This window comes from Macaca thibetana, chromosome 20 (assembly GCF_024542745.1).
Source record: "Macaca thibetana thibetana isolate TM-01 chromosome 20, ASM2454274v1, whole genome shotgun sequence".
Taxonomy (NCBI): domain Eukaryota; kingdom Metazoa; phylum Chordata; class Mammalia; order Primates; family Cercopithecidae; genus Macaca; species Macaca thibetana.
The window spans coordinates 50,022,300-50,040,720 of NC_065597.1; the positions used below are offsets into that span (position 1 = coordinate 50,022,300).

Below are 18,421 nucleotides of genomic sequence, written 5' to 3' on the forward strand. Positions count from 1 at the left end.
CAGAGAACCTGGCTAAGCTATGTTCAGACTCCCAACCCACAGAAACTGTGAGATAATAAATGGGTGTTGTTTAAAGCTCTGAAGCTGGTGGTACCATTATTATGCAGCAATAGAAAATTAAGACAATTTGCTTGTATAGACATAAGCTCTCTCTAGAGGATGCACATGCCCTCTGCCTGCCCTAACCTTGCCTCCTTTTCCCTCCTGGCAAGAGACAGATAGCAGTCGTCAGTCCCTGGGAAGAAAAACAGGAGGCTGCAGTCGGGAGAGAAACGTATTTCCATTCTAAGTCCTTTTGTACCATTTGTATTTTTATTTCATGTAACTATTACTCTTACCCTCCAAAAAAGCTTTAAAAAGTGATAAATGAACGCTGACCACGATGGCAAGTGAGCAACCTGAGTTCTCATCCTGTCACCCCTCTCCCTGCGAGATCCAGGGCTATGCACCTCCCTCTCCTCCTCCTCAGCCCCCGGCAGTTTCTTACTGGTTCCTGGCAGCTCCATTTCTGCTTGTGGTTGGAAGCACATTTGGGGAAATCTGGTGCAAAGTGAGCCAAAGGGAGTTTTTCACAAGAAAGAAGCAAAGTCCCAACAGATTGCTGGAGCAATTGCAGAGAGTTCAGAGATTTTCCTATTACAGAGGAGCTGAGGGCGGGGTGTGAGTTGAGGGGAGACTAGAGAAGGGAGGGAAAATTCTCACTCCCTTTCATCTTTCTTTCTAAACAAGAGTAAACAAGAAGCAATAGCTAGATTACCGAAGAAACTGTACACCCTGGAAGGGAGCTGGGAACTGCGAAATGTTTTGTTAAGAAACAAAAGAGAAATCTGAGCTTCCAAGGAACTACTTGTGGTTTGTCTGTTTTCTTAACAAGAAGGTCAGGTGTTCAGGAGACCATCTCTGAGAGAAATGTCCATGGGAGGAAAAAGAGCACACAGGCTTGGGAGTTCAAATACTGGGCACAAATCTCAGATCTGGGCTGGATGCAGTGGCTCAAGCCTGTAATCCCAGCAGCCTGGAAGGCCGAGCCAGGGGGATCACATGAAGCCAGGAGATCCAGACCAGTCTAGACAACATGGCGAGACCCAGAGATTATCCCTTCAATGGGAATGTGAGGAAGGTGGATTCAGGGTAGGGAAACATGGGTGGCAGGAAATGACCTCCCCGCACACCGGCAGCAAAAATAGGGGAACTCAGCCACCCGCTGTGGATGGTCCCTGCCATTATTGACCTGACAGTTTCCTGTAAATCCTCTCGCTCTTTTTAAAGATGTCAATACATGTATTTAAGGAGGAACTCCACTGGCCAGGTGCGGTGGCTCACACCTGTAATCCCAGCACTTTGGGAGGCTGAGGCGGGTGGATCACCTGAGGTCAGGAGTTCGAGACTAGCCTGGCCAACACGGTGAAACCCCATCTCTACTAAAAATACAAACATCAGCCGGGCATGGTGACAGCCGCCTGTAGTCCCGGCTGCTCAGGAGGCTGAGGCAGGAGAATCGCTAGAACCCAGGAGGTGGAGGTTGCAGTGAGCCGAGATGGCACCACTGCACTCCAGCCTGGGTGACAGAGCAAGACACTGTCTCAAAACAAACAAACAAACAAACAACAAAAACTCCACTACCACTACCGTGAAGGGAATGTCAGGACTAGCTGCCATGTGGACCAAGCAACAAACTGACCTTGTTTTCTTGGGAAAGTCTAAGCCTGGGGTGTGGCCTCTGCTCCCTTCATTAAGAGGAGTTAGTAAACGAGTCAGCTCACAAAGACTTCCTCCTTACCCGGATGGCCTCAAAGGGGAACTGACATGGGTCACTGTCTCTTGAATCAGTATTCTTCTCTTCAATAATAGGGTTAATCAAGTGAGCTGTGGATGTGCCACCTACGATCGCTTGTGTCCCCCAAACTGGGAAACACAGACGCAGCCCACAGCCCTAACCTTTACAGATGAGGAGCGGGGAGCAGAAATAACTCCCCTTCTCTCATGTTCGGGGTGGGGGGCCAGGAAGCGAAGGGACTTGCCTAGGGCAGAACCGGGTGAGAAGCCAGGTCTCTAGCTCCTGGGATTTGCTATCCAGTCCCAGGGCTTGCCGCCTAGGCTCCTGGCTCCAGGGACTGGGCCCCTGCTGGTCACCCACCCTGTTCCCCAGAGGTCACAGAAAAACGTCAAAGCATGCCCACTCACATCTGCCAGGTCGTTTTCACTCCAAATGTTGACTGCATAGGTGAGATCATTATACAGGTAATTGTCAGGGGGATACGGGTTGCTCCAGGTCAGCAGCACAGTGTCGGAGACATTGGTATGAACCGTGAGGTTTCCTGGGGCCCTGGGTTTCACTGCAGGAGAAGCGGCATCTGTGTGAGGATCTATGCAGTGACACCCCCATCACCCAGTCCAGCCCCAGACTGCAAACCACAGCCACCACCCAGATTTTTGGTGGACAAAACCTCTGTAGCATACTTCTGGAGCACCACAGATTCAGAGCCACAATTTAATGTTGCTAAAATTCTACATAGAATTTTAGTGTTTATTAATTACCCTTTTTTCTTTTTGAGACAGGGTCCCACTGTGTTGCCCAGGCTGGAGTGCAGTGGCACAGTCACAGCTCACTGCAGCCTCAGTTGCTCAGGGCTCAAATGATCTGTCTGCCTCGGGCTCCAAAAGTGCTGGGATTCCAGGCATGAGCCACCGCGCCTGGTCTTTATTAACCACCTTTCTACAGTGAAGGCAAAATGTATGAGCCAAAGTAACCCAAACTTCAGCCTTTTTTTTTTTTCTTGGGACGTAATGTCGCTCTGTCACCCAGGCTGGAGTGTAGTAGCGTGATTTAGGCTCACTGCAACCTCCGCCTCCTGAGTTCAAGCTATTCTCCTACCTCAGCCTCCCCTCCCGAGTAGCTGGGATTACAGGCGCCTGCCACCATGCCAGACTAATTTTTTGTATTTTTAGTAGAGACGGGGTTTTACCATGTTGGCCAGGCTGGTCTCAAACTCCTGACCTCAGGTGATCCGCCCACCTCGGCCTCCCAAACTGCTGGGATTATAGGCGTGAACCACCATGCCCAGTCTCAAACTTCAGCTTTTACAGCTGCATCCTTCACTCCTTTGGCCACATCTCCGTACTTTATGATGATTTTCTGAGTATTTTTCTTTATTTTGATTGATCTGTTTTAAAACTTGGTCTCCTTTGAAGCAATCATATCCCTGAGACCTCGGGTTATACTATGCATCACGGGAATAGAATATAATGCATTTTAATATGCATTAAAATCAATATACTAAAAATATATTTCATTTGTATTAAAACCCAAATGTAGGTTGGGTATGTAGGCTCACATCTGTAACCCCAGCACTTTAGGAGGCTGAGGCAAGAGGATCAGTTGAGGCCAGGAGTTTGCGACCAGCCAGCCTGAGCAACACAGTGAGACTCTCATCTCCACAAAAAACAAATTTTTTAAAGTTAGCTGGGTATGGCGATTCACACTTTAGTCCTAGCTACTCGGGACGCTGAGGCGGGAGGATCACTTGAGCCCAGGAATTGGAAGCTGCAGTGAGCTATGATCGTATCACTGCACTGCAGCCTGGGTGACAGAGACCCTGTCTCTAAAAAAACAGGAAACACGTAAAAATAAAAATAAAATAAAAACGTAAAAATTATCTTAAAGTTCATTCATGGGTCAGTTTAAATAACCTCCCAGCTACCAGCCCTGAGCAGACCTTCTGGAATGGCTGATGGCGCGGTGAACTGAGCCCTGCAGGGCCGTGGCCTTGAGTACTGCCTCTGCTGCTGAGAAGCTGTGTGACCCGAGGCAGGTTACTTGCCTTCTCAGAACTACAGTTCATTCAACTGCAAAATGGGGACAATAACTGTCTTCTGGAAACTGGGGCTCAGAGAGGAAACATGACTTGCCCAAGGTCACACAGCAATGACCAATGTTTTAAACTCCTGTCACCACACCCCAGCAAGCTCACGGGAGGCTCCTGCAGGGACCCCAGGTACCAGGAGAAGGTCAGCCTTCCATGGTCTAGACCATCTGAAGCCGCAGCAGCTGACCAGTGGACACAGAACAGAAGGACTGTTCCCAGTTCAGTTTTCAATCAGCAGCAGGCATGCCTTCAAGCAAGCACGCCTCATCTCAATACACCTTCCTGGGCACATAAGTTCAGGGCTGGAAACAGCTGAGCTGAAGGGGGCTTAGTGGTCTACTGTGCCCAGCTCTGTTTAAAAAATGGGAGGACTGAGGCCCAGGCAGGGGCAGGAATCCTATCAGATTTGGGAAAATACAGGTGGCTTCCTCCTGCTATTGCTGTGACCCCCCCCCCCCCCGACCTCCCCTGCCCACCACACCCTCAGCCCAGGCGGTTGTGGGAACACACCCACCCACGCCCGCCACACTCTGCCCTGCTCACCATGCTCGCTGGGCTTGAAGGAGCCCTTCCACAGCAGCTGCTGTCCAGCCCACAGGTCCAGCGTATAGTTGTCCATACTGACCACATCATCCATGAGCAGGTGGCACACGCACCCCACACCGCCGTTGTTCTCGGGGACACACGTGTGGGTTCTGCAGACACAGGGGCTCGGTTAGGCTGCTCACCTGTAGGCTGGTTGGGCCCCACGGCTGTGCCTGGGACACGCCTCCAGGAACCGCATCATACTCTTCCAGCTTCCCGATCACTGATGTGAGGACAGATCTGGGGGCTTGGGAGCGGCCAGGGTGTGCTGGGGGCGGCTGACCACGGTTGCCGCTCTTGCTGGTCACATGCACCAGGGATGCTCCCACACCCGACTAGCTGCTGGCCCTGGTCCTGGGACTTAGCTTGTCCTGGAAAGCCCATGAAAGGGAAGAACCGGTGGCACTAATTAACTTAGAACAACATAAGCTGTGCATCGCAAAATTTGGCCATCGTAGGGTAATTCCAGTGTTCCACCTTAACAGCCAACCCACATCTCATGGGCTAAGCCAGGGGTCTGCAAACGTTTTCTGTAAGAGGCCAGATAGTTAATATTTTGGACTTCAAAAACCATACAATTTCTTGGTGTTGTTTTTTGTTTGTTTGTTTGTTTGTTTGTTTTTGGTTATTTGTATAAATTTAGGGGGTACAAAAGCTGTTTTTCTTTTTCTTTTTTTTCCGAGACAGAGTCTCGCTTTGACACCCAGACTAGAGTGCGGTGGTGTGATCTCAGCTCACTGCAACCTCCACCTCCTGGGCTCAAGCAATTCTCCTGCCTCAGCCTCCCTAGTAGCTGGGATTACAGGTGTGCGCCACCACACCCAGCTAACTGTTGTATTTTTAGTAGAGACGCGGCTTCACCATGTTGGCCAGGCTGGTCTCGAACTCCTGGCCTCAAGTGATCTGCCCACATCGGCCTCCCAAAGTGCTGGGATTACAGCCGTGAGTCACTGGGGTGCCTGGCCTTACAAGTGCAATTTTGATGGCAACCCCCAGATCTGTTCTCACTGGATATGCTGCCTAGTGGTGAAGTCTGGGGTTTTGGTGGGTCCGTCACCCAAATAGTTTACACTATGCCCACTAAGTAATTTCTTTTCCCTCACCCCCTCTCCCACCCTCCTAAGTCTTCAATGTCTATTATTCCATTGTACCTGGAATAATGCCCATGTGTACACATTATTTAACTCTTACTTATAAGTGAGAACATGCAGTATTTGACTTTCCATTTCTGAATTATTTCAATTAAGATAAAGGAGTAGACTGGGCTCAGTGGCTCATGCCTGTAATCCCGGCACTTTGGGAGGCCGAGGCAGGTGGATCACCTGAGTTCAGGAGTTCGAGACCAGCTTCGCCAACGTAGTGAAAGCCGGTCTCTACTAAAAATACAAAAAATTAGCCGGGTGTGGTGGCAGGCACCAGTAATCCCAGCTACTCAGAAGGCTGAGACAGGAGAATCGCTTGAACCCAGGAGGCAGAGGTTGCAGTGAGCCAAGATTGTGCCATTGTACTCCAGCCTGGGCAACAAGAGCGAAACTCCATCTCAAAAAAAAAGATAAAGGAGGGCCATGCAGTTTCTGTTACAACTACTCAATTCTGCTGATGTAGTGCAAAAGTGTTTCAATAAAACTTTATTTACAAAAACAAGCAGTGGGCCAGATTTGGCTCACAGGCCATAGTTTGCCAGTTCCTGGACTATACCAATGGACACAAAGCACAGCCCATCTACCTTAGAATAATCATGGAATACCACCTCTACCAGTGTACCTTGCGTGCTGGTGTGCCGTATATCCCCAGTCTGCCCCGTAACTGTGTGTCTTGTGTACGTGATTATGTCCTGGGCACCAGTGTAACAAAGCATCCTGTGCACCATGGAGTAGCCCAGGGAACCACCTGACTCCTATGTCAGGTCCCCTGGTCCACCCACCATCACACTGAACTCCACTTGCAACACTATTCCTCAATCAAGGGTCTAGTCCAGTGGTTCTCAAAGTGTGGTCTGGATCCACCAGGTCAAACTCTTTTCATCATAATACAGGGACATTATTTGCCTTGTCACTCTCTCTCACTGGCGTACAGTGGAATTTTCTAGAGGCTACATGACCTGTGATCGTGTCATTGATCTGATGATTTGTTGAATGGGGGTTTGCATGTTGTTGTGACTTAACATTTCTCCATTTTGGGCCAGGTACAGTGGCTCACGCCTATAATCCCAGTACTTTGGGAGGCTGAGGCAGGAGGATCACTGGAGCCCAGGAGTTTGAGACCAGCCTGGGTAACACGGTGAGACCTCCATCTTGATAAGAAAAAAATTTTTAATTGTTTTAATTTTTAAAAAAATTACAAAATTTCTCCATTGTAAGTTCTAATTAGGTAAACATAGAACGATGTGTTACCTAGATCAAAGCCCTTTGGGTCCTCACTTATTTTTAAGTGTGAAAAAGGGTCCTCAGACCAAAGAGTGTGAGAACTGCTGGTCTAGTCCAATATTCCAGCCGTATCCATGTGCCACATGGACCAACACTACCCAGCACGCGCTCCGCTGTATCTTACATAACATGTCCCCGGAGATGGGACCTCCCCTCTAACACCATACCCAATAAACAGCAGCAAACCATACTCAGCATCCTGCGCTCCCGGACCACCTGGACCCAGCTCACTCTTGGGCCAAACCCTTTGGGCACAACCTCCCCAAACCTCCAGCTCCAGTGCAGGCTTACTCGGAGGACTGAAAAACCAGCTGGTACAACAGACGGAGCTCGGCGCTGCAATTGGTGGGACCGCCCATCTTCCACTCACAGGTAGAGATGCTCATGTAGTCGGAGACGCAGGCGGGCTCCTGCAGGACCTTCATGCTCCCTGGGGAGACACAGGAGCAGCCTGAGCGGCCAGGAATGCAACGCATGAGGGGGACTTGCACCCAAACAGGACCAAGGGGAACAGAACAAAACCACAGTGCAGGCAAAGTTGAGGGCCAGCGCCCACAGAGCTGGGGCCAGGACCAGAGCTGCTGGAGCTTCCCAGCTAGTGTCTGGATGACTGTGGAAGCCGAAGAAATACCCATGGGTGCGGGGGCCATTAGAGAAGAACGAACCAAGTGCACCTTTATCTTACACAAATTTGACAACTTGTTCTTGGCCAAATTAAAGAGAAAATATGTAGCAGTTTAAGGAGTGCCAATCCATCACACCAAGCCTGTGCCCTCGAGCTAGGGGAAGTGCCACTTCCCCATTTGCCCACTATCTGTGCCCCTCTTAGTTCCCACCCCTTTCTGCCCTCTCTGTGCTCAGGAGGCTGATACCACAGTCTTCATCACCAGGTACCCTTGGTCTTTGGTTTCCAGTTGGGTTTGGCCAATGGGAGAGAGGAGATGGATGGGCTGGAGGAAACATTGGCGCCCTCCTAGCTTGTCAGTGGCTGCGGCAGGACTGGAATCGGCAGGATGGACGCTGAGTTTGCTAAATCACCTGAACATGAGGCCACCCAGCCCCTGACCCTCAGGTGCCTCCATGCTCCCATGCTCAGTGCCACGCCCATCTCAGCTGACAACAACTTGCATAAGGGCTGACCATGTTAAGGAGCCGTCTTAGATAGCAAATAAATACTTCAAGCTTATCTCATGTCCAGAACTAACTCCTGATTCCCGCCCCTCCCCAAAGTACCTTCTCTTCTGGCATCCTTCTGCATTTCAGAAATGACAACCACCGCGTCCTTCCCAGTAGCTTGGGTCAGAAATCTTGGAGACATCCTGGCCACTTCTCTTTCTCTCTCTCTCTCTCACCCCAATTCCAATCTGTCCTCAAATCTGCCTCCCAGAGGGATCTGGAGCCTCTCATCTCCACTCCAGACCTCCCTCGAGACCTCCCGGCTTCCACCCTCGTCCTTTCTCCACACGGCATCCTGAGGGGTCCTTTGGAACACAATGGATGATGTGGATCCTCTGCTCAAACACTGCAAGGTCCTTTTTGATTCAGCCACCCTGTCACTTTGCTGACCTTCACTCCTTCCTCCTGCTGCTCACTCTCCTCCACCACATTCACTCTGTGCTCAAGCCTCCCACCAGGCTTAGTGCAGGTCCTCTCTGCCAAGAATGAGCCTTCCCCAGATATCCGCACGGTTCCCGCTTCCTCCAAGTCAGCTCGATGATACCTTCCCTGACTTCCCTACTTTAAACTGCAATCTCCCCACCCCACCCAGCTTCCCCAACCCCCTCTTATGCTGTTGTGTTTTTTTCCCATCACCGTTTCTTTTTTTTTTTTTTTTTTAAGACAGGATCTCACTCACCCAGGCCGGAGTGCAGTGGCACGATCACAGTACACTGCAGCCTTGACCTCCTGAGTTCAAGGGATCCTCCCACCTCAGCCTCCTGAGTAGCTGGGGCTACAGGCGTGCACCTCCACATCTGGCTAATATTTTTATTATTTGTAGAGACAAGGTCTCCCTATGTTGCCCAGGCTGACCTTGAACTCCTGGGCTCAAGCGATCCTCCCGCCTTGGCCTCCCAAAGTGTTGGGATTACAGGTGTGAGCCACTACACCCGGCCACCATCACTTTCTAACAATCTTTAGAATTTACTGATAATCAGGGCCACCTGTCATTGACTGTCCCCTCCCACTGCAGTGTAATCTCCATAAGGCCAGGTGATATACCGCAGGACCCTAGCACACCATTAATAGTCAACAAATGAATGATTGAGAGGTGGTGACTTACCAGAGCTTGCCACCTGCAGCAGGACCAGGCAGCTCACAGGGAACAGGAGCCCAGAGCAAAGCCACCCCATTGGGAGATGCCAAGGCACCTGCAGAGAGAGAGCAAGCAGGTTAGTGCTGACCTGTGCTTCCAGCAGAGCTCATCTTACTCAACACGCAACCCTCCCCTGCCCTGGCCATTTGTTTGTTTGTTTTTCCGAGACAGAGTCTCCCTCTGTCTCCAAGGCTGGAGTGCAGTGGTGCGATCTCAGCTCACTGCAACCTCCACCTCCCGGGTTCAAGTGATCCTCCTGCCTCAACCTCCCGAGTAGCTGGGATTACATGTGCCCGCCACCACACTTGGCTAATTTTTGTATTTTTTGTAGAGACAAGGTTTCACCATGTTGGCCAGGCTGATCTCGAACTTCTGACCTCATGATCTGCTCCCCTGGGCTTCCAAAATGCTGGGATTACAGGCCTGAGCCACCACGCCCAGCCATGCCCTGGCCATTTGTGTCTCTGCGGACAACAGGTCCTCCACGTTCACAGATAATCTCTATAATCATGAAACAACACCCAGACCCACAAAGTCCAGAGGGTGAGCCACACAACAACTGTCCCGGGAGATGCTTCTGGATGTGGCCTTCCTTGGAGAACCCTCTACACATGTTTCTCTGATTATTTCCTGAGGTTTAAATACCTGCTCTGTCACTGACTAGATGTGAACCTTGAGCAAGTTGTGCTTCAGTGCCTCAGTTTCCTTATCTATAAAGTGGGACTAAGAATAGCCCCATCTGATTGAAGTGTCGTGGAGATTAAATGAGCTAACACAGACAGAGCCCTCCAACAGTGACAGGAACACAGTAAAGTCTCAAGTAACGTTACCAGTCAGCTTAGTCCATACAGGCTGTGTAACAAAAATACCTTAAAGCAGGTAATTTACAAAGAACAGAAATGTATTGCTCTATTGGGTACAATGGTGTGTATCTCTAGTCCCAGCTACTCGGGAAGGTGGGGTGGATCACTTGAGTCCAGGGGTTTGAGACCAGCCTAGGGAACATAGTGAGACCTCATGGTGAATTTTTGAAAAATTGTTTTAAAAATTTTATTATTCAGGACAGACACAGTGGCTCACACCTGTATTTCCAGCACTTTCGGGGGCCGAGGTGGGAGGATCACCTGAGGTCAGGAGTTCAAGACCAGCCTGGCCAACATGGTGAAACCCCATCTCTACTAAAAATACAAAAACTACCCGAGTATGGTGGCAGCCACCTGTAATTCCAGCTACTCTGGAGGCTGAGGCAGGAGAATCGCTTGAACTGGGGTAGGCAGAGGTTGCAGTGAGCCAAGATCACGTCATCGTACTCCAGTCTGGGCGACAAGAGTGAGACTCAGTCTCAAAATAGACAAATAATAAATAAATAAATTTTCTAATTCATAGTTCTGGAGGCTGGGAAGTCCAAGATCACGACACTAGGAGATCCGGATCTGGTGACAGCCCATTCCTCACAGACAATGCCATGCTGCTGTGTCCTCATATGACAGAAGGGGCAAACACACTTCCTTCAGGCCTTTCATAAGGGCACTAACCCCATTCATGACCAACCGCAGAGCCCTCATGACTTAATCACTTCTCCAAAGGCCCCATCTCTTAATATGACTACAATGGCAATGAAGTTTCAACATATGAATTTGGGGGAACACAGTCAGACCATAGCACCAGCTATTATCATTGGAAAAAATGTTCAGAGGCCGGGTGTGATGGCTCACAATTGTAATCCCAGCACTTTGGGAGGCCAAGGAGGGAGGATGGCTTGAGCCCAGGAATTCAAGACCAGCCTGGGCAACAGAGTGAGACCTCATCTCTATAAAAATTAAACAAACTCAGCCAGGCATGGTGGTGCATGCCTGTAATCCCAGTTACTTGGGGGGTTAAGGTGGGAAGATCGTTTGAGCCTGGGATGTCAAGGCTGCAGTAAGCCGATTGTACCACTGCACTCCAGCAAGATCCTGTCATTAAAAAAAAAGAAAAAAAGAAAGTTTGGGAGGCCGAGGCAGGCAGATCACGAGGTCAAGAGTTCGAGACCAGCCTGGTGAACATAGTGAAGCCCTGTCTCTACTAAAAATGCAAAAATTAGCCAGGTGTGGTGGCACACACCTGTAGTCCCAGCTACTCAGGAGGCTGAGGCAGAAGAATCGCTTGAACCCAGGAGGCAGAGGTTGCAGTGAGCTGAGACCATGCCATTGCACTCCAGCCTGGGTGACAGAGTGAGACTCCGTCTCAAAAAAAAAAAAAAAAGGAAAGGAAAGGAAAGGAAAGGGAGGGGAGGGGAGGGGAGGGGAGGGGAGGGGAGGGGAGGGGAGGGGAGGGAAAAGAAAAAAGAAGCAGAATCTCACGGAGTCAAGTGTGTACTTTTCCCCAGCACTCTTGGTACATAACGTCAAATCCCCTCCAAAAAGTGTGTACTAGGGCTGGGCGTGGTGGCTCACATCTGTAATCCCAGCACTTTGGGAGTTCACAACCAGCCTGGCCAACATGGTGAAACCCCGTCTCTACCAAAAATACAAAAAAAATTAGCCGGGTGGTAGTGGTGCGCACCTGTAGTCCCAGCTACTCAGGAGGCTGAGGCAGGAGAATCGCTTGAGCCTGGGAGGCGGAGGTTGTGGTGAGCCAAGATCGCACCACTGCACTCTAGGCTGGGCGACACAGTGAGACCCTGTCACAAAAGGAAAAAAAAGCATGCACTGGATTATATTCCCTGCAACGTTTCAAGCGCCCATCCTTCACTTCCCGCTTGGGTCTGTTTCCTGGGGTCTTGTTCAAGAAAGCAGCTCCCAGGCTTTGTTTTGCTAGTGAGTACCTCTTTGCCATCAAAAGCATTCTCTTTTGGCGCTCTGGCTGTTTCTGTGACACAGGACTGGTTCCAAGGCTAACTTCACAGGCTTGCAGCAAACAGGAACTGAGGCGTTGCCTCTGAAGTACTGTGTGCTGTGTCTGGGGCACCATAAGAATTTAAGGCCACCTCAGGAGCCCTAGGACCCTGCTGGATGCTCTCCCAGTGACTTGGGCACACTTCAGGGCCCTCCCCCGCAGGGGTCCACCTCCCTCTCCACCTGGGTCCAGTGCCCATGCATCCCACGCCTGCCACCTACACTTCTTAAACACACCAAACTCAGTCCCACCTCCACGTCCTTCCTTTCTCTGTCCCCTCTACCTGGAGGGAACTTCTCTTCTTTCCTTTCTTTTTTTTTTTTTTTTTTTTTTGAGATGGAGTCTTACTGTGTCACCCAAGCTGGAGTGTAGTGGCACAATCTCAACCCCCTGCAACATTTGTCTCCTGGGCTCAAGCAATCCTCCCACCTCAGCCTCCTGAGTAGCTGGGCCCACAGATGTGCGCCACGAGGCCCGGCTAAGTGTTTCTATTTTTGGTACAGATGGGGTCTCATTATATTGCCCAGGCTGGTCTCGAACTCCTGAGTTCAAGCGATCTGCCCGTCTTGGTTTCCCAAAGCACTGGGATTACAGGCGTGAGCCGCTGCGCCCGGCCCTTCCTCCCTCACTCGTGCTTTTCCTCTCTTCCCCTAATTTATGATGGTGCAAAATCAATGTGTGTTCAGTAGAAGCAGTACTTGGAGCACCCATAGGCTAATGTAAGTGATCCAAGCTAGGTTAAGCTATGATGTTCAGTAGGTTAGGAGTATGAAGTGCATTTCTGACTTAATAATATTTTCAACTTATGATGAGTTTATGGGGACATAACCCTATCATTAAGAAACATCTGTGCATGAGACACATACACACACTCACGTATCTCCGTAATGAATAAATTACCCCAATACCTCAGTGTGCATGTCAGAAAAACAAGGACATTCTCTGCATAACCACAATACAACCATTGAAACCAGGAAATTTACAGTGATGCATCACCGCTATCTCATCCACTGCCCCCATTTACGTTTTGCTAATTGCCTCAATAATGCCCTTTAGACATTCAGGATCCAATCCAAGATCGTTCATCACATTTGATTATCATGCCTTCCTGGTGACCAGGTCTTGGCTTCTCAATACTATTCTGTACTGAAAGGAACCAGAGCTCCTTAGAGAAATGGCTGATTCCAGGAGAAGGAAAAGTACCAGATAGGCTTGGAATTCCTGTGCCAGACAGTAAGGAACTACTCAGCAGCTAGCTTGACCTGGACAAAATGGGCACAATTTGAGCATCAAAATGAATATTATGGTACCCACTTGTAACCCTTAGAGTTAAAGTCCAGGAGTCTGTATTGACACAAATCAATAAATGGAGGAGGCCGGGTGCAGTGGTGTGTGCCTGTAATCCCAGCTTCTTGGGAGGCTGAGGCAGGAGGATGGCTTGAGCCTGGGAGTTGGAGGCTGCAGTGAGCTATGATCGCACCACTGCACTCCAGCCTGGGCAACACAGCCAGACTTCATCTCTAATAAATAGGGAAGAAGGGAAAGCTCTATTTTACTATGACAGGCTCAAAGTAACTCCCTGCAAAACTTGTATATTAACTAATGAGTGAAAATACGTATCAATGAACACTACAATACAGAAACCTGGCAAACACCACCTTCACCAGGTGATCTAAACTAACCATCAGCAATGGGACAAATTCCCGTCATCATCCCCCTGAAACAATGCCTGAGAAGAGCACAGCATTTCTTTTCCTGGGTTCCTGCCAAGGATGCATAAATCATCTGGAAACGTCAGACAAATGTACGCCGAGGGTCAGTCTATACAGGAACTGGCCACTACTCCTCACGAAGTGCCGGGGGTGCAAAGGACAAGCCAGTGTGGGACAACTGTCCCTTTTTAAATTGTCTGTCATCCTGACAGCCAGGGTCTGTCCCTTTCACCGCTGAGTCCCCAGTACCTACAACGGCGCCTGGCACATAGCACGTGTTCATAGCACATGGCACATAGCACATAGCACGTGTTCAGTAACTGTTTGTTGATTAAATTCATTTAGGACATGACGTGGGGCCCCTAACCAGCTCAGCATGAGGCTGCAAAGCTCTCTCTAGGGGGAGGCTCCGTATCTGCTCAAAGCCCGAACTCGTCGTCCTTGCTGAGAGTTACAAAAGCAAAGTCTCAAGTAAAGGAGGGGTGGAAATGGGGTGGTGGGTTCCCGACACTGATTTCCTCTGCAAGTCCCAGTAACTTTTACTCTCACAACTACACAGATGCCCACATTATCCTGTGGCAGAGATGGCAAAGGTGTCACTTTAGCCTCAATTTTGAATAAAGAGAAACAGAGAGGCCAAGACGCCTGTCCAAGGTCGCACAGTAGAAGACTTTCACGGTAAAGTCCTCCAAAGGGAAACAGGGAAGTTGACAACCCAGTCAGGATTGACTGAAACATCCCAGCATGGTGTCAGGACTGATACTCTGTTGTGGAAGGCACACCCACACCTACTCATGCCCAAGTGCACACACACAGGCCGCAGCTAGCTTCTCAGGGATGCGTGGGTGCTACATTTCAGGAGAAATCACAGATGTGGTGGGAGAAGAGGCTTCCATGCACATCAGAGGCAAAAAGAATAAAGATGCAGGTGAGTAAAAGAATTAAAAAGATAAGCGCCACGTTATCGCGGTCAAGTACGTGGCAAGAGGAGATGACAAGCTCCCATTCTAAATCAAGAGATTCCTGAAGTGCTGGAGTTGGGAGGGGTCTCAGGGGTCACCTGCCAAGCTCAACTGCCAACCTGGACAAGGATGTCCTGCGAACACCCCACCTCTGACATGTCCCCAGGCGGTTTCAGCCCATACCCTGCCACAGACGGAACATTCTCTCTTAGGTCTCAGTTAAACAGAGGCTGGAAACAGCCTCCTTATGTTGAGTCGAGGCTTTGTGTAAACAAAATCCCTGCTTGCCCAGCACTTACCTTGTACTTGATGCTTTGCTAGCTGCTTTAGAAGTATTACCTCACCGAATCCACACAAGAATCCTGAAAGGTAGGCTGTTAGCCCAACTGTGTAGCTAAGGAAACCGAGGCCAGAGAGGTGAAATAACCCATCCATCAGGACCCACAGCTGGTAAAAGCTCAGAGCTAGAATCAGAACCCACATTTGTTTGCTTCTGAGCCCACCGTGGATTCCAGTATACCAGTTCCTTCAACCTCATCTCCTAAAACTGCAGGCTGAACCCAGTAAGATGAAATAAAATGAGCCGGGCAGAGCTGGCCATCCTGCTTGTCAATTTCAAACAACAGTTCTGCAAGTGTAGGATAAGAAAATCTGACTGAGCAGCAGAAAAGTCCTGGGGATTTTATCATCTGCAAAATCTCCAAAAGCCAATGGTGAAGGAGCAACTTAAAAAAAAAAAAAAATGAGTCACCTGAGGTCGTATTAACAGAGGTATATCCATTTATAGAATGTTACATCTCACAACAGCAGGATACACATTCTCCTCAAGTTCATGTGGAATAATCACCAAGACAGACCACATTCTGGGACATAAAACAACCTTAAGAGATTTAAGACATTAGAAATCATACAAAGTATGCTCTTAGGCCACAGTGGATTCAAATTAGAAGTCACTAGCAGGAAGAAAGCCAGAAAATTTCCAAGTATTTGGAGATTTCTGAATAACATATGGATCAAAGAAGAAATCACAAGAGAAATTAAAAATATTTTTAACTAAATAAAAATGAAAATCACAAAGAAATCACAAGAGAAATTAAAAATATTTTTAACTAAATAAAAATGAAAATATAGCCTATAAAAATCTGTGAGATGTAGCAAAATAAGTGCTTAGAGGGAAATTTACATTATTGAATGTATATCTTAGAAAGTTCTAAAATCAACAATCTGTTTCCATCTAGCGTACTAGAAACAGAAAAGCAATATATGTCTAAAACAAGCAAACAAAAAAATACAAAATTAGAGCATACATTGATGAAATTAAAAATAGAAAATTAATTGAGGAAATCAATGAAATCAAAAATTGGTTCTTTGAAAAGATCAATGAAATTGATAAATCCCTACACCTAGGCAAATCAAAAAAATAAGAGAGAAGGCACAAATGAATAATAATGTGATAAGGTCTAGCTCTGTGTCCCCACCCAAATCTCATCTTGAATTATAATATGAATTGTAATCCCCACGTGTTGGTGGAGGGACCTCATGGGAGGTGATTAGATTATGGGGGCAGTTCTCCCACGCTGTTTTTGTGATAGTGAGTGAGTTCTCATGAGATCTGATGGTTTTATAAAGGGCTTTCCCCCACTTTTCTTGTCTCTCCTTCCTGCCGTCAAGTGAAAAAGGATGTCTTTGCTTCCCTTTCCACCATGATTACAAGTTTCCTGAAGCCTCCCCAGCCCTTCAGAACTGTGAGTCAAACTTCTTTCCTTTATAAATTACCCAGTCTTGGGCATGTCCTTAGAGCAGCGTGAGAATGAACTAATACTATTGTAAATTAAAGAAAGGTTATTAGAGGTGGCACATGCCTGTAGCCCCAGCTACTGGGAAGGCTGAGGCAGGAGGATCACTTGAGCCCAGGAGGGTAAGGCTGCAGTGGGCTGTGTTCATGCCACTGCACTCCAGCCTGGGAAACAGAGAAAGACCCTGTCTCAAAAAATAAAAAATAAGATTTCTAAATTTAAAAAAATGGCACCACATAATGATTCAGGAGTTAATTCTCCAAGATGTAAATAACAATCCTTAATGTGTACGCAACTAACAACAGAGGGTCAAAATATGTAAGGCAAACACCAAGAGCAGCAAGGAGAAATAGAGAAATCTGTGATTATTCTGAATAATAATATTACTGGATAATATTGGAAGCTGGAGACTTCAACACCTCTCTTGGTAATCGACAGATCCAGCAGGCAGAAATCAGTAAGGACATAGTTGAATTGAACAGTGCTGCCAATCAACTGGCTCTAACTGCAGTGTGCAGCCACAGCTTGACATCCCTTTGGAAGGAATACTGCTGTCATGTATGACAACAACCAACACAGAGAGGGCCTAAGAATCCCAGGAGGCCTAGAAAGTCTTTACCTAAAAAGCTCTGCCCTCCTATACTGGGCAGCCTCACCATTCACTTAACAAACACACAGAGTTTACCACATGCCAAGTTTCCTTTTACACCTTTTACATGTACGAATGCATTTAATACTCTATGAAATAGGTCATATTACTTTCTCCATTTTCGGATGAGGAAACCAAGGCACAGAAAGGTTGAGTGATTTGTCTGAGGTTGCACAGCTGTGACAGTCATGGGTCTTAAATCCAGCACTCGGGTTCCAAAGCTTTGGTTCTTAACCACTATCTGTCTAGCAGTCAGAGTCCCTACTGTTTTGGGGGTCAATGACCCATCCGAGCATCTAATGCAAACCCCAAACCCTGTTTCTGGCAATGTGCACACACTTCATTCTGCGTTCCATTTTAAGGGTTCACAGAATCCCCAAAGCCCAAGGGAGGACCTCAGGTCAAAGGCCTGTCCTGTAAGCAGTGGGCAGCTTTTGAGGCTCTTTGAGCAGGGGAGTGGCAAATTTTTGAGAAGTCTGGGGGGATGTGGACAGTTAGCAGTTGCTGCAGATGAGGTTCACCCTGCCTCTTCTCCACATCACAGCCAGAGCCATTTTAAAATCAGAAATGAGGCCAGGGCCAGCTCACACATCCAACGCCCCCTGGCTCCTAAAGGGCTTCTTCACAGGGGCCACAGATCCCCAAGGGGTTCACAGCTCATCAGAGAAGCATCTCTGACTTAGAATAAAATCCAAGAAAAAAGCCAGTTGCCAGAGTACACACCCCCTGACTGCATTTATGTAAGACTTGAAATCACAGAACTATGGAAATGGAAAACACATCAGTGGTTGCCAGGGGCTAAGGGGGTGGGTCAGGAAGGGAGTTGGATGTGGCTATAAAAGGAGAACAGGAGCCATCCTTGTGATGATAGAACTGTGCTGGATCCTGGCTGCATACACAAATCTATGCCGGGATCCTGGCTGCATACACAAACCTATGCCGTGATAAAATTGTGTAGCACTAAACCACACATGCGTATGCAAATACAAAAATTAGTACGAGTAAATCGGGAAATCCGAACAAGGTCGATTGTATCAGTGTCAACATCCCAGCTGTGATACTGTATTACAGATTTCTACAATCTTGCCCTTGGGGGGAACAGCATAGAAGCGGGGGTCTCTTTACGATTTCTTTTTCTTTTTCTTTTTGAGATGGAGTCTCACTCTGTCGCCCAGGCTGGGGTGCAGTGGCGCTATCTTGGCTCATGGCAACCTCCGCCTCCCGGGCTCAAGTG

At 48.4% G+C, this 18,421-nt stretch overlaps 2 protein-coding genes across 5 annotated transcripts in view; one reads left to right on the forward strand and one right to left on the reverse strand.

Annotated features, from left to right (window-relative positions):
* NSMCE1 (NSE1 homolog, SMC5-SMC6 complex component) overlaps positions 1 to 18,421 on the forward strand; it is a 369,302-nt gene that overhangs the window by 239,314 nt on the left and 111,567 nt on the right. The window lies entirely within an intron of this gene.
* Positions 1 to 18,421, reverse strand: part of IL4R (interleukin 4 receptor) — a 50,195-nt gene that overhangs the window by 13,654 nt on the left and 18,120 nt on the right. Inside the window, exons 2-6 of one of the 4 annotated variants that reach the window (XM_050773917.1) lie at positions 11,736 to 11,853; positions 9,159 to 9,246; positions 7,169 to 7,328; positions 4,410 to 4,561; positions 2,185 to 2,336 (exon numbers count right to left, since the gene is read on the reverse strand). In XM_050773917.1, the coding sequence (XP_050629874.1) occupies positions 2,185 to 2,336; positions 4,410 to 4,561; positions 7,169 to 7,328; positions 9,159 to 9,228 (534 nt within the window). In that variant the 5' untranslated portion in view covers positions 9,229 to 9,246; positions 11,736 to 11,853. The remainder of the gene's footprint in view (positions 1 to 2,184; positions 2,337 to 4,409; positions 4,562 to 7,168; positions 7,329 to 9,158; positions 9,247 to 11,735; positions 11,854 to 18,421) is intronic. The other 3 variants (XM_050773919.1, XM_050773918.1, XM_050773920.1) reach the window with 3 other exon arrangements.